At 44.4% G+C, this 15,812-nt stretch overlaps 1 protein-coding gene across 2 annotated transcripts in view; it reads right to left on the bottom strand.

The window, feature by feature from the left end:
• ido1 (indoleamine 2,3-dioxygenase 1) overlaps window positions 1-15,812 on the bottom strand; it is a 56,754-nt gene that overhangs the window by 20,018 nt on the left and 20,924 nt on the right. For both annotated transcript variants that reach the window (XM_072485855.1, XM_072485854.1), the window contains 3 exons: window positions 12,370-12,488; window positions 8,683-8,697; window positions 4,546-4,645 (listed from right to left, as the gene is read on the bottom strand). In XM_072485855.1, the coding sequence (XP_072341956.1) occupies window positions 4,546-4,645; window positions 8,683-8,697; window positions 12,370-12,488 (234 nt within the window). The remainder of the gene's footprint in view (window positions 1-4,545; window positions 4,646-8,682; window positions 8,698-12,369; window positions 12,489-15,812) is intronic.

The raw sequence follows: 15,812 nt of genomic DNA, 5'->3' as shown, positions 1-15,812 counted from the left end.
TGCATCTCAGTCATGGACATCACAGAGTGACCCAAGCCTTGGATGTCCTCACATGGTTCTGATGTCTTGGCCCTGGCTTTCCACTTGTGATGCCATCCTTTCACTGTTGGCCTGGGTGCCACACATCTCCTGCACCTGAAGGCGATTTGACTTCTCCAGTTGTGCTTGCAGGCGCTGAAATGTTGCTGACACCCCTTCCTGAAAGCCTGTACATTTGCACCAATGATAGCCAATTCCACAGGAGCGACATCTATCCTGGGGGCAGCTGTTCCCTGGGATCGGGCAGCCCTCTAACTGCCCGCTCCTATAGGAGTTCCTGCCTCCATCTAATACGCTACAGCAGGTGTGTGCTGCTCACCAGAGAGTGACCCAGGAGCCTGTCTGCTAACATGTCTCACCAAAGTGATTGTGCCTATGCTGCTGGATGTTGCAGGTGAACACAGTGCCGCAAATTCAGTGTCTTCTCTGGAGATTTGCTCCAGGTTGTTCTGAGGGGTTGGGGGGGGGGGGCATGGAGTCCAGATGGTGTGACCACAACTGGTGGATGTCCTGGAATACAAAAGATATGGGTCAGCTCTTGGGAAGGACAAGTCTGTGGGAGATGAAAGACTCACTTGAGATAGAATGTCTCGATCAAGCTGCTTTGGACTCTCACTTCTTCGGCACATGCCGATCTCCATGTCAGCTACTGCTTGAACTCACTCCCCTGCAAGTTCCATGGCCCTCTCCTCAGAAGGTGTGAGAACATGTATCTTGGAGATGCCCTCGCCCGTCTTCTGACTCTCCCCCCTGTTCTGTCCTGTTTTATAATTGGGGACACAGAAAGGACATTGTAATGCGCCAGCAGGGCAGGTTTGGTGGCATTTATAGCAGGTGGCATTTGTCGGCAAGGGACCTAGCCAAAGAGGGTAGGGGTTGTGGTTGAGTTTCTTGGGGGGTGGGTTCTGAGGGAGATGCTGGTAGGTGCTATGTTAGATGGTTACAAGAGCTTAGGGGAAGATAGCGGGGGTTCGAGACTGAAGTGATGCCAGGAGAACACAGGTGGTTAATCACCCTAAATTTCGAACGAGGTCATTTATCATCTTTCTGCACTGCATATTGGACCTCTGGGTCAGGCTGCCAGCACTTACTGCCTCTGCCACCTAATCCCAGGCTGGGTTCATGACAGCTGGCTGATATCTGCATCCCAACCTGGAGAATAGGATGTCCATCCTCTCCTCAACAGGGCCCAAAACTCTTTCAATGTCAGCATCCGGAAACCTTGGTGCTGGTCTTCTTGCAGCCATCTTCTTGCTCGAATGACAGTCTGTGGTGAGCGGAGCGCATAAATGCTGCTCCAGCTTGTCAGGCTAACAAGGTAATTCCCGACCTCAAGAATCACTCGCCTGAGGAATCAGAATCTGGCGAGATCCACATGGGCAGAGTGATAACCCATTTTCATGTTATGAAGCACGCCTTTTCAGTGTTCAATCCGCCAGTGGGAAACACGCTGGTTTTTCTGCTGTCAGGAAGGAGCACTGAGCTGTGGTTTGGCAGGATTGAACCCCATAACCAGTACTGTTTCCTGAAATAAAAATATGAAGTGCTGGAGAAACAAAGCAAGTCTGGCAACATTTGTGGAGAGAGAAGCAGAGTTAACATTCTGAGTCCAATATGACTTCTTTGTAACTCTTTCCTATTACTCAGCCAATTTTGAAAAACAGCTTCTTCCCGCTGTTACCAGACTCCTAATCGACCCTCTTATGGACTGATCTGATTAATACTACATTCCTGTATGCTTCACCCGATGCCGGTGTCTATGTATTTACATTGTGTACCTTGTGTTGTCCTATTACATATTTTTTTTCATGTACTATATGATCTGTTTGAGCTGCACGCAGAAGAAAACTTTTCATTGTACACGTGACAATAAACAAATCCAAATCCATTTTGTGACCATATTGCTATTTCTACTATTCATTTTATTCCTTGAGATTTAACTTTGCTCGTAAGTCCGTTGTGCAACATTTCATTCAATGGTTTCTCAGAAGTGGGCTCGTTTGATTCTGTGGCAATAGTTCACTTGTATAAGTGAAAATTTGTTTCTGAACTTCTTAGTAATTAAGAATAGTCCAGGGTAATCGTACTTTTATAAATATTTGTTTAAGAAAATGACAACATTTATAATTACTGACAGCATTAATTCGTTTTGGAATTTAGTAGAGATTTCATTTGCCTCAGCGAAGAGAAGCTTTAGGATCCAGTGTCCTAAATGAACAAGAGTCTGGACAGCCAAACAAGTCACATCAAATGTTAAATTCAGCTCTAAAGATTACCTCAATACAAACTACACCTAATTAACTCAGTGCATGACAACAATTTTAGGGCAACTGGTGAGACAGAAGTTTTATCTTATATGCTGCTGATCAAAGACACAGTATGACCACAGATCACAATGTAAACTGCATGCATTGGAACAGGATGGGACTTTGAGAATTCAGTGAGTAGGAATTTGGTGCAGGGGTGAAAGAGGTGCTACTTTTGCCTTCAATACGTATAGTGGTTTATATAAGAGCAAGGCAGTATAGTGAGGGGAGCATAACTGTCCTTGACATCAAAACAGCATCTGAGAAAAATTCAAGTCAAGGAAAATCTCCACTAGTTGAGGTCACACATTCCACAAAGGAAGATGGTTGTTGTTGTTCAGGCCAATCGTCTCAGTCCCATGACATTTCTGCAGGGGTTACACAGGGTAGTGTCCTAGACCCAACCATCTTCAGCTGCTTCATCAATGACCTTTCTTTTAACATTTCATGAGAGGTCACCATGTTTGCTGCTGATAATTGCACAATTTTCATTTTCATTTTCCACTCCTCAGATACTGAAGCAGTCCGTGTCCATAAAAAACTATGAATCTTAGTGTTGTATACACTCATCAGCTGAGCATCCAAAGCCCTCAGGTGTGCAGAATTTCAAAGATTCACAGCCCTGTGAACTAAAACTGCAAAACCTTCATTTCAAGGGAAATTAGGCATGAATAACAAATGTTGCTCTTGCCAGCAATGCTGAATCCTGATGGCAAAATAACAAAAAATACCTAAAACTTGGAGGGGTGCAAGAGAGTGCGGAGTTGGAGTTGACATGGTGGATGCTGAAAGGCTGATTCCTGACTGGAGAGTCGAGAACCGGGGATCTTGGTCTCAGAAGAAGGGGTTGGCCATTAAGGACTGAGGAACTGAAAAAATGTTGTCACTCACAGGGTTATGAATCTTTGAAATTCTGATGCCCTGAGGGCTTTGGATGCTCAGCTGATGGGTGTAAATAACACGAATATTCGTAGTTTTTTTGGACACTGGGTGAATCAAGAAATATGGGGAGAGAGCAAGAGAGGTGATGTAGAACTTCTGCTAATACATTATTAAATAGCTGCTGAGACTTCTGCTTCCATTTCTAATGTTCTTTGTGTTAAATAAATTTAGAGTACCCAATTAATTTTTTCCAATTAAGGGGCAATTTAGCATGGCCAATCCACCTACCCTGCACATCTTTGGGTTGTGGGGGTGGAACCCATGCAGAACCCGGGGAGAATGTGCAAACTCCACACGGACATTGACCCAGAGCCGGGATCGAACCTGGGATCTTGGCGCCGTGAGGCAGCAGTACTAACCACTGCGACACTGTGCTGCCCTCATTTCTTATGTTCTAATGAACTCCTCATCTCACTGGTGCTGCTATGGAGATAGATTTTTTCAGGGGACAAGCATCCCTCGACAGAGAGAGTAAAGAGGATAGCTATTCGTAAAATGCTGTCACTTTCTTCCAGAACAACAGCCAAGGACAGCTTTGGAAGAGGCATAGCAGCAGGACATTCATAAGCCAGTCCATGCAGGACACTGAGGGAGGTGATTCAGACAGGTAGGTCACACTAGATTGAGTTACACATACTACTCCGAGTTTGGAAATGTAGCATGTAAACTTCAACCGAGCAGAAATTGTGTCTGTTTCAAAGTAAATGTTTGTTTCACACTATTGGCTATTTCAAAGCCAGTGTGTATCTTGTCAAAAGTAACTACTGGATGTAGTGATATGTGTATATATCGAGATATATAAAGAGTCAATGACTACACCATAGTGTAAGACAACCACTAGATGGCAGCACTAGATTCATGTATTAGAGAGTGTGTTAGAGAGATAGATAATAGCATAGTTAGCACATGTAGTTAAATATAGTTAATACTTTATTCTGAATTACTTAATCACTAGTTATAGTTCTGTAAGAGTGAACAAACTCAATATTAATCAATTCGTTATTCATTAACCCTATTTTGCTTTAAGTTGAAGATTGGTGGTTTCTTTAGAATCAAACCATTCTGGATCTCTAAAGCAAAGAGTAACAACATATTACCAACGAGTAATATAACACTGGATAACAAACTTAAACATGAAATCACCGGTAGATTTTAGACAGTTATTGGAATATCAGAAAATCATGACCTGCTATTGGACCATGCATTGCATTTTTACAACATTAAGCTTGTAACATGTTTTATCTTTTATTGGGTGTACCTTGATGCCTTGTACTGCTGCCAGTTCCACCTCTAGTGTCACCAAGAAGAATCCCTTCATGCTGTCTCCTCCTGGCAGTGTGAAGATAATGTCCAAATTTCTGGAAGAAATATATTACCATCTAGTGGCCATGCAAAGTACCATCTTAAAAGCTACAGATATCAAACGTTCCTCTGCACAATTTTTTTCAACCATCAAATACAGTTTACCTTACTCAGATGTACAAATCTTATCCTTACAGTCTTGACCTGTTAAATTTGTTATAGACTTGAGAAGTAGAGCCTTTTCACTGAACAGAATTGGGATGGAACCTCTTTGAAGAGATTATTTGTACAATTTTATAAGTCAAAATGATATTTAACATTGGGACTATAGAGGAATGACTCAGAATGGTTCATACAAGAAGAACAGTTGAGGCAAGATTTTAAGCCAGGAAACATAAAAAATGAAATGAAAAATGGCAAGAGCTAGAAATATGAAATTAAAATAGATCATTCCTTTCAGTTAGCATTTGTCAAGAGAAAACATAAGCTATAGCATATTGAGTATAGGCCCTTCTGTAGAACAAGTATTTTCTGTTTCTATTTCAGGAAACGTGACGGAGCTGGAGGAGAAATCAAAGCTTTTAAAAGAGCTCTAAAGAGGATGAACATTGTGAGTGACAGATCCACTACCAAAGTAGTGAGGGAAATTGTTTTTTATTGTCGGGATTTTTTAAAAAAATGTTTATGGTATGTGGGAATCGCTGGTTAATTTATTGCCCATCCCTCATTGCCCTTCAGAAGGTGGTGGTGAGTTGCCTTCTTGAACCACTGCAGTCCTTGAGGTGTAGGTACATCCACTGTGCTGTCAGGGAGGACGTTCCAGGATTTTGCCCCAGTGACAGTGAAGGAACAGCAATATATTTCCAAGTCAGGGTGGTAAGTGACTTCGAAGGGAACTTCCAGGTGGTGGGGTTCCCAGGTATCTGCTGCTGTTGTCCTTTCAGATGGTAGTGGTCGTGGGTTTGGAAGGAGCTGTGCAAGGAACCTTGTACATGGTACACACAGCTGCCACTGTGCGTCGGTAGTGGAGGATTTGAATGTTTGTGAAAGGAGGAGCAATCAGGTGGGCTGCTTTGTCCTGGATGGTGTTGAGTTTCTTTTGTCTTATTGGAGCTGAACTCACCCAGACAAGTGGAGAGTACCCCATTGCACTCCTGACTTATGCCTTGTAGATGGTGGACAGGCTTTGGGGGTCAGGAGGTGAGTTACTCACCGTAGCCTTTGACCTGCCCTGGTAGCCACAATATTAATATGGCTCGTCCAGTTCAGTTTCTGATCAATGGTAACCCCCAGGATGTTGATTGTGGGGGATTCAGCGATGGTAATGCCATTGAATTCAAGGGGTGATGGTTAGATCCTGTCTTTTAGAAGCTGGTCATTGCCTGGCACTTGTGTGGCGCAAATGTAACTTGTCAACCCAAGTCTGGATATTGTCCAGGTCTTGCTCCATTTGGACATGGATTGCTTCATTATCTGAGGAGTTGCGAATGGTGCTGAACATTGTGCAGTCATCCGCAAACATCCCCATTTCTGACCTTGTAATGGAAGGAAGGTCATTGATGAAGCAGCTGAAGATGGTTGGGCCCAGGACACTACCCTGAGGAACTCCTGCAGTGATGTCCTGGAGCTGAAATAATTGACCTCTAACCACCACAACCATTTTCCAGATTTTTCAGGTATGACTCCAACCAGCAGAGAGTTTTCCCCCTGATTCCTATTGACTCCAGTTTAACTAGGGCTCTTTGATGCCATACTCGGTCAAATGCTGCCTTGATGTCAAGGGCAGTCACTCTCACCTCACCTCTGGCATTCAGCTCTTTTGTCCATGTTTGAACCAAGGCTGTCATGAGGTCAGGAGCTGAGTGACCCTGGCAAAACCCAAACTGAACGCCCGTGAGCAGGTAATTGCTGAGTAAGTGCCGCTTGATAGCTCTGTTGATTACTCCTTCCATCACTTTGCTGTTGATGGAGAGTAGACTGATAGGGCAGTAATTGGCTGGGTTGCACATTCCTGTTCCTTGAGTACAGAACACACCTGGGCAATTTTCCACATTTCCGGGTAGATGCCAGTGTTGCAGCTGTACTGGAACATCTTGGCTAGGGGTGCGACGAGTTCTGGAGCACAAGTCTTCAGTACTATTGCCGGGATATTGTCAGGGCCCATAGCCTTTGTGGTATCCAGTGCCTTCAGCCGTTTCTTGATATGGCGTTGTGTGAATCGTATTGGCTGAAGACTGACATCTGTGATGCTGGGGACCTCCGGAGGAGACTCAGATGGATCATCCACTCGGCACTTTTGAGCAAAGATTGTTGCGAATGCCTCAGTCTTGTCTTTTGCACATACGTGCTGGGATCCTCCATCATTGGGGATGGCTTTGGGGGTCAGGAGGTGAGTTACTCACCATAGCCTTTGAACTGCCCTGGTAGCCACAATATTAATATGGCTCGTCCAGTAGGTTGTTTAATTGTCCACCACCATTCATGGCTGGATGTGGCAGGAAGCTAGAGCTTAGATCTGATGCGTTCATTGTGGAATCGCTTAGCTCTGTCTATTACTTGCTGCTTATGCTGTTTGGCACACAGGTCTGTGTTGAGCATATGGTGTGGACTGATGCTGAAGAAAAAAATCATTAGATATCATGCAGCAAGACTGTAGATCTCAAAGGGATGCACTTGAGAACCTTTCTAGTGACAAGATACCCCAAAAAAGAAAATTGGATAAAATGTAATTCATAAATAGTAGCCTTACATTCAGGCTTTCTTGGGTAAATCTTCATACCTGCCAGGATGCTAGTTGTCAGTACTGGGAACTTAGATAATTTTAGCATGTAGTATCAAAATAAAGGACCCTGGAATTGAACACAGCAGGGATAGAATGCTCCTTCGAAAGGCTTCATCTAAATACATTCGGTGGTTACGTTTGCCTTTGCAGAATGATCCCCAATAAAGGTCATCATGCCTTTGTTGTGTTTTGTGGATCATTCCAGCTGCCACTATGAAAAACCCAGCTGGTGATCAAATTCACAGCGTGCCGATGCTGCTCATCATACTTTAATTCTGTGAATGCCTAAAAAGTCCCCAGTTTTATCAACAACTGGTGCAACCTGTCTGTGTAGCCAGAATAACTATGCATGCAACAGACATTCACAAGTCCTGTCAACCTGAGGAATCAGACTGTTGCCTGCTGTTGACAAGCATGAATAATATAATGACATGACATTCATGAAACCAACATAATGCATATCCATTCCACAACTCTGATCACATTTCATTCTAATCCCAGAGTCATGTAATCTACAGTGACTTGAATGGGACACTAAAAAAAAAGTATATTTTGCTTGTTGCAAATTGTGCACAGACTTTCATCTGATCTTGTCCAGTGCTAGTGAATTGAGACTACTCAAACTCTTTTCATGTTGGACTCTTAGAAGCCATCAGGGAAAGGACGTTTAAATTATTTTAATCTGATCTGGTAATTGATGGATTGTCAGGTAATTTCAGCCTAGAGCTCCATCAATATCTCCCAAAGATTCTATGTCAAATTTCACAGTGAATATGCAAATGAGGACAAGCAAATTAATGTTCATCTGAAAGTTGATTAATTAACAGAAGTAAACTTAATGATGAAAGATACCTTTCATCCCTACATACAAATGGAAGCTTATGCATGTTAAATTATAAAGTTACCCTTAAAATTTGAAAAGGCATGGAATGCGGAAAAGGCTGATTGGCCCGCAATCTTTCACAAACCATCCATTTCAATCTCCAAATAGAAAATGCTGCAAAATTATCTCCTGAGCCCAAAGCTAGCTGAGAATAGCCCAATATTCCAAGTTCCATTGCTTGTTGTGTTTGCATCTCAGCATTTTAAACACTCAGAAAGATTTCCTTTCAACCTTTCTTGATCTTTTGGAAAGGATTAGAACTTTGTTGACATGTTTTAACTGAACTGCATGAGAAGAGTGAAGGTTGAACCTGGATCAGTTTTGGGAGGAGGATATTCATTCTGTCACCACACTGCTGATGCACATCTTTTTCTAATTTGAGAGGCATTATTTTGAAAGGGAATAGAACAATAATAATCTTTACTTACCCCAGCTCCATTTCCCTGGAAATATTCACCAAAGATTTATGTGAAAGGAATAAAAAAAGTGAGCATTTTCTGAATATTGTATGAAAAGCAAAATTAGCGACCATTGTACAATTTACATAACAGTTCTTTTAATATGCAAGGTGAGACATTTATAATGGAAAGTGAGATGTGTTGGACCACAAATAATATAAGCATTCATAAAACAGGGAATAACGGTTAGGCACCAGGGGAGGGTATAGCAAAGATTGTCTTGTTGTCAATTATTTATTTTCATTTGCATTTCTCAAAGCCAAGACATCAGGGTGAATCTATGGAAACCAGGGTTTGTCAGTAGTTTATCTTGCAATCTGTGGATAAAGCAAGAACTGAAAAGGGATTAATTCACCAAAGTTATTTAAGGGAGAGATATATGCAAAATATGCTAATCGACTTCATTTCTAGCTGGAATGGAAGCAACCCACTCAGAAGGTGAGAAGCGTGTTTTCCTGCATTTCCCATAAACACAGATAAATAATTACAGTGGATTATTGTCTTGTTGACAAAGGATTTGGGAATTCCTCAAAGATATTGTTTGCTGTGAAAAACCTGCTTATGATCTGAGATGCAAAGATTTGTGTGTCAGCTATGCACACTGTTGCCTTCCAGCGACTCATGGTTTATTGGTTTCAAGTCAGTGAATTCAAAGAAATTGGCTTTGTATCTTCAGCAGTGGAAGTGAGTTTTTCAGAATGGGGATCTGTAACTAATGGTGTTCCACAGGGATCAGTGCTGGGACCACTGTTGTTTGTAATATATATAAATGATCTGGAGGAAAATGTAGATGGTCTGATAAGCAGGTTTGCAGATGACACTAAGATAGGTGGAGTTGCAGATAGTGAAGGGGACTGTCAGAGAATACAGCAGAATATAGATAGATTGGAGAGTTGGGCAGAGAAATGGCAGATGGAGTTCAATCCAGGCAAGTGCGAGGTGCTGCATTTTGAAAGGTCAAATTCAGGTGTGAATTATGCAGGAAATGTCAGAACCCTTAGGAGCATTGATATACAGAGGGATCTGGCCGTTCAGGTCCATAGCTCCATGAAAGTGCAATGCAGGTGCATAAGGTGGTCAAGAAGGCATATGGCATGCTTGCCTTCATCGGCACAGGGCATTGAGTTGACAGATCATGGACGGGATTGTCCGAGCCCGTGCATGGTCGGAGAATCGACGGTGACGCGGGAAATTCCCGCCACCCCGCTCCGACGCCGGGACGTGATTCTCCGGCGACCGGAGAATCGGCGCCAATCGTGCCCGCGCGGTCGACACGCCACCGGCCGGGGGCCGCTGAAAGAGTCCCCCTTGGTGATTATCCGCGGTCGACCGGCCGAATTCCAGCCGAGTTCCGCCGAGTTCCAACCTGATACCACTCGGCGGGAGCTTGGACCCATGGCCACGGTGGCCGTCCTGGGGGTGGGGGGGGTATCTGACTCCAGGGGGCCCTCCATGGCATCCAGGCCCGATATCGGGACCTACCGATCAGTGGGCTCCCGTGATCTGGAGCGGGCCTACCTCCTTCCGCGCGGGCCCACTGTCGGTCTCTGCCATGTTGCGTGATGCGGAGATGGCCACCACGCGCATGCGCCAGCGCAGAAAAGGCCACCACGTGCATGCACCGGCATGGGGACGGCCGTCGCGGGCATGCGCCGGCGTGGAGACGGCTGTCGTGCGCATGCATGGACCACCGTGCAGGGCCACCTTTCAGCGGCAGAGCAGCGTGGGGCAGTCCGGCGCCAAATGCTGGCCCCCTGAGGACCGCTGAATCGCTGGGCCAGGAGGCCCGTTGACGCCGGCGTATACCACTCCGGTGTTTACGCCAACCTCAACACTTGGCCAGGATTTCGGAGAATCTTGGCCCATGTTACAGTTGTATAAAACTTTAGTTAGGCCACATTTGGAATAGTGCAGTCCTGGTCACCACAGTACCAGAAGGACGTTGGATGCTTTGGAGCGAGTGCAAAAACGTTTTCCAGGATGTTGCCTGTTCTGGAGGTTGTTAGCTATGAGGAGAGGTTGAATAAACTCAGATTGCTTTTGTTGGAAAGACGGGGATTGAGGGGAGACCTGATAGAGGTATACAAAATTACAAGAGGTATAGACAGGGTGAAGAGTCAGAAACTTTTTCCCAGATTGGAAGACTCAATTACAAGGGGGCACAGGTTCAAGGTGAGAGGGGGAACGTTTTGGGGAGATGTGCAGGGAATGTTTTTCACACAGAGGATGGTGGGTGCCTGGAATGTGTTGCCAGTGGAAGTGGTGGAGGCAGGCAAGATAGCAATGTTAAAGATGTATCTTGTTAGACATTTGAATGGGCGGGGAATGGAGGGATACAGATCATTTGGGCAATAAGTAGTAGGTCTAAAGAAGGAATCTGGATCACACAGGCTTGGTGGGCCGAAGGGCCTGTTCTTGTGCTGTAATGTTCCTTGTTCTAAAGGGGTCAGGATTCAAATACTTTGTTTTTATTGATTTTAGTGTTTCATAGAATTTACAGTGCAGAAGGAGGCCATTCGGCTCATCGAGTCTGCACCGGCTCTTGAAAAGAGCACCCTACCCAAGGTCAACACATCCACCCTATTTCCATAGGAACCCCACCCAACACTAAGGCCAATTTTGGACACTAAGGGCAATTTATCATGGCCAATCCACCTAACCGGCACATCTTTGGACTGTGGGAGGAAACCGGAGCACCCGGAGGAAACCCACACACACATGGGGAGGATGTGCAGACTCCGCACAGACAGTGACCCAAGCCGGAATCGAACCTGGGACCTTGGAGCTGTGAAGCAATTGTGCTATCCACAATGCTACCGTGCTGCATGTAAATTATTCAGTCACACAATTTAACAAGCAACTTGCTTCAATAGCTTCTTGATTTTGAAGGTTTGCATTTTTAGAAATACTTTTTTTAATAGTATGAAATTTGATTTTCTTTTTGGTTGAATTGCATGTTTAAAAATTCTGAACAACTTTTTTTAACGACTTTAACACATTATTGGAGAAGCTGGAAAAGTGTCTTGCAAAACATAGCTCAACAGTTTTTGCTCCCACCCTACTTAAAATGCATAAACAAAATATTAAAGCAAACTTGATACCAAGAAATTATTTCTGTTGTTGAGGAATCTATGACCAGAGGCATAGCCAAAATAATTAGAGCCAGAGTGAAATTCAGAAATACTTCTTTACCCAAAGTATAGTAGAAGTTTGCAATTGATCCTGCAAACTGCAATTGATGACAGAAAATTGTTAATTTTAATTCTGAGATTGATAGATTTTTGTTCACCAAAGGTATTAAGAGTTATGAGGCAAGGCAGTTCAATGGAATTTGTAAATTAGCTAGGATCTCAATGAACGGTGGAACAGGCTCAAGGGACAAAATGGCCTTATCTGTTCCTATATTCCTCTCCCATTATTCATTTGCAAGGCTGACACATGATGAATGAATAATTTCCTGAGGTATTGATTGCCCGCCAGCAAATCCCGACAGATGTTGTCTTCGGATAGTGATTAGTAAAGAAATGAAGTCAGAGGGGAAACTGAAGTATCTTGCAAGACCTTGACCAATTTACCACACCTATCAAGGAAGAAAAACACCAACATAACAAGAAATATTCCCCATACACAAATGGAAGAATCTTTCAAAATTCTTACTTTTTGGGATCCTTTTTCTTCCAATTTGTTAATACACAGTCTGCATGAACTAAGATAGGTGGTAGCCCAATGATCTTGGATATTTCGCAGAATGGAACTGCAAGGCTCTTGGGCAGCACCTAACATTGAAAGTAACGAAAGAAATATAAACACGAGTAGGCCATTTGGTCCTTTGAGCCTGTCTTGCCATTCAGGACAATCATGTCCGATCTTCTTCCTCAACTTCACCTTCCAACGCAATCCACTTTTCCTTTTGTATCCTAAAATCTATTGACCTCTATCGTGAACATGTTGCCCGACTGATTAACCACAGCCCTCTGGGGTCGAGAATTACAAGATTCACAACCTCTGAATGAAAAAAATTATCTTCACCTCAGTCCTAAAAGACCCTCATGACTCGATGAAACTATGACCCCTAATTCTAGACTCTCTAGCAATACCAAGCAATAAAAATCAATCCTTTAGTGCGAGCCATGTAGCCTTCAGTTTTCTCGGCCACCATACTCTGGAATACCTTTTCCACATTCCCCATGTTCTTCACTAAATGTAAGATCCACCCACTTAAACCTCCTACTTTGACAAAGCATGTGTTCACCCCAATTAATCTGGGCTTCTTTGATTTATCTTCCATTTTTAATGATGCAGTGGGAATTATTTTAATTTTAAAAAGGAACAAAATAAATGTGAGTTGTATCAATACCAAATACGTTAGATATGTATAAAGCTGCAATATGGTTGAATTTTAATATCTACAACAATAGTTTAGATTTAACATATTTTGGTATAATATGCACATGACATCTGCAACGTTTTAAAAAAGAACATTCTCTCTCAAACATTATCTGTTCCCAGATTTTTGCCAATACCCATATTTCAACATTACTGGATTTGCTGACTATGACGTTGAATTCTTCTACGTTATTGTGCCCAGCAATTGCCCAGACTCCACATATTGGTATAAATTATGATTGTGCGGAATTGTAAACAGGTGATAACAAACCAGCAGCCGAGGAGAGTGTCATGGAAATCATAATAAAGACAAATTCCTCGAGGTTCGATTTAAGGAAATTTATTTACACAAATATATTTTCAGAGAGAGAGTGTTCTAGCTGCAACGCCAGTGGACTGCACTCTGAGATTCGATTGAAGAATGCATTTCTTTATAGTCTGAAATAACAGCTTGAAGTAAACAGGCATGTTTATATTAAATAGACCTTGGAAAGTACACAAGATGAAACACGTAATACGTATGTTCTTGCCCTTGGCTAAAAACAACTCGAGTACACATTTTGTTACCTTTCGGAGGACAATGTGTTATCATAATAAGGCCGAGACCAGAATATTAAGCAGTATTTTGTTTATGTTACCTGACCTACTTATTTTCGCTATAAAGCAGTGTTGAACTATAGTCAAGCATTTCCCAGCATGCTTCTAAGTTGGCAACTCATTAATTTCCCTTCCACAGAGAGAAACAAAATGAGCTGTCCAAAATCTAAATCTTCCCCATTCTACTAACTGCGTGGTCCTGGTGACAAACGTATTGTATGGAGAATTGTGAAGTGAGCTCAAATCTCCACAGTGGCTCGGTTTAATTGTTTATGGGCACACTCTGCCATCAGGATTTTGTATAGCTCAAAATACTTTTATTGCTGCATTGTATAAGAATACAACAAATGATTAATGGACAAAGGCAGCAGCCTGAACATGATGGGATAGATGCAGATGGAATGACAGTTTTGTGAAAATTTAATTTGTCGCGCAACATGACAAGAGGGCAATAACAGACTTAACTTTCAATGTGGTATTAGATAATATGAAGCTGCGTATATTAGTTACAGAAGTATGCCATCAGGCTATTAATCAACAATCAATTATAAAAGCATATAAAACCAAATCTGAAGAAGAAATAAAAATTCAAAATCTAATGATAATGCTCTGTTCAGATCTCCTCACGGCAGCTGGTGGAATTTAATTCAGTTCATAAGTCTAGAATTGCAAAGCTTGTCTCCGTTATTGTGACCATGAAAAAATTGTCAATTGTTCACTCATGTCCTTAAGGGAAGGAAATCTGTCACCCTTACCTTGTCTGGCCTACACATGACTCCAGACCCACGGTAATGCGGTTGACTCTTAACTGCCCTCTGAAATGGCCGAGCAAGCCATTCAGTTGTACCAAATCACGACAAAGTTAACAGAAGAGAATTGAACCAGGTGGAATACCAGGCATTGACCTCAGCACAATAAAAAACAATGACAAACTCAGCCGTTTCGTCCCTGCAAAGTCCCCCTTCCCCCATATCCCCCTTCCCCCATATCCCCCTCCCCCATATCCCCCATATCCCCCCTCCCCCATATCCCCCTCCCCCATATCCCCCCTCCCCATATCCCCCTCCCCATATCCCCCCTCCCCCATATCCCCCCTCCCCCATATCCCCCATATCCCCCCTCCCCATATCCCCCTCCCGATATCCCCCATATCCCCCCTCCCCCATATCCCCCCTCCCCCATATCCCCCTCCCCAATATCCCCCCTGCCCATACCCCCCATATCCCCCTCCCCCATATCCCCCTCCCCCATATCCCCCTCCCCCATATCCCCCCTCCCCCATATCCCCAATATCCCCCCTCCCCATATCCCCCCTCCCCCATATCCCCCTCCCCCATAGCCCCCTCCCCATATCCCCCTCCCCCATATCCCCCCTCCCCCATATCCCCATATCCCCCCTCCCCAATATCCCCCCTCCCCGTATCCCTCCCTCCCCATATCCCCCCTCCCCCATATCTCCCCTCCCCCATATCCCCCTCCCCATATCCCCCCTCCCCATATCCTCCCTCCCCCATATCCCCCCTCCCCAATATCCCCCCTCCACCATATCCCCCATCCCCAATATCCCCCCTCCCCCATATCCCCCCTCCTCCATATCCCCCATTTCCCCAAGTGAACCCAGCCCTAACCTTAACCTCTGCAATGCACGCGCAACCGATGGCGTGCATTCATATACCTGCCTAACAGTGTTGCCTTTTACCCCTGCCCCCCCCCCCCCACTGGAGAAGCGCGCACACAACAATAGGGAGAATGTGAGGACTGGAGGAGGCCCCGCTGATGAGAGGCCACTGACCGAACACGAAAGGGCCCTGGATCTGGCTGGCGGACATGAGGACCGTGAGGTTGCTGATGCAGAGGTCGGGGGCGTACTAGCAAGTGAGCCACCGACAGCCCATCCCCATATCCCCCCTCCCCTATATCCCCCTCCCCCATATCACCTGATCACTGCCTGATGTCTAACCATGCATGCTTCATTGTGTATCGCAGGACCAAACGTCCAGGCACCCATCCCCGCAGATGCAGACCGCCCGCAGGATGCCCCTCGGAGGCCACGGGAGACAGAGAGACCCGGACCCTCCAGCATGCGACGCCCGCAGGATGCCCCTCGGAGGCCACGG

Source organism: Scyliorhinus torazame, chromosome 20, assembly GCF_047496885.1.
Source record: "Scyliorhinus torazame isolate Kashiwa2021f chromosome 20, sScyTor2.1, whole genome shotgun sequence".
Classification (NCBI taxonomy): domain Eukaryota; kingdom Metazoa; phylum Chordata; class Chondrichthyes; order Carcharhiniformes; family Scyliorhinidae; genus Scyliorhinus; species Scyliorhinus torazame.
The sequence above is the reverse complement of the archived record's forward strand: the minus strand, read 5'-3'. Positions and strand labels throughout refer to the sequence as shown.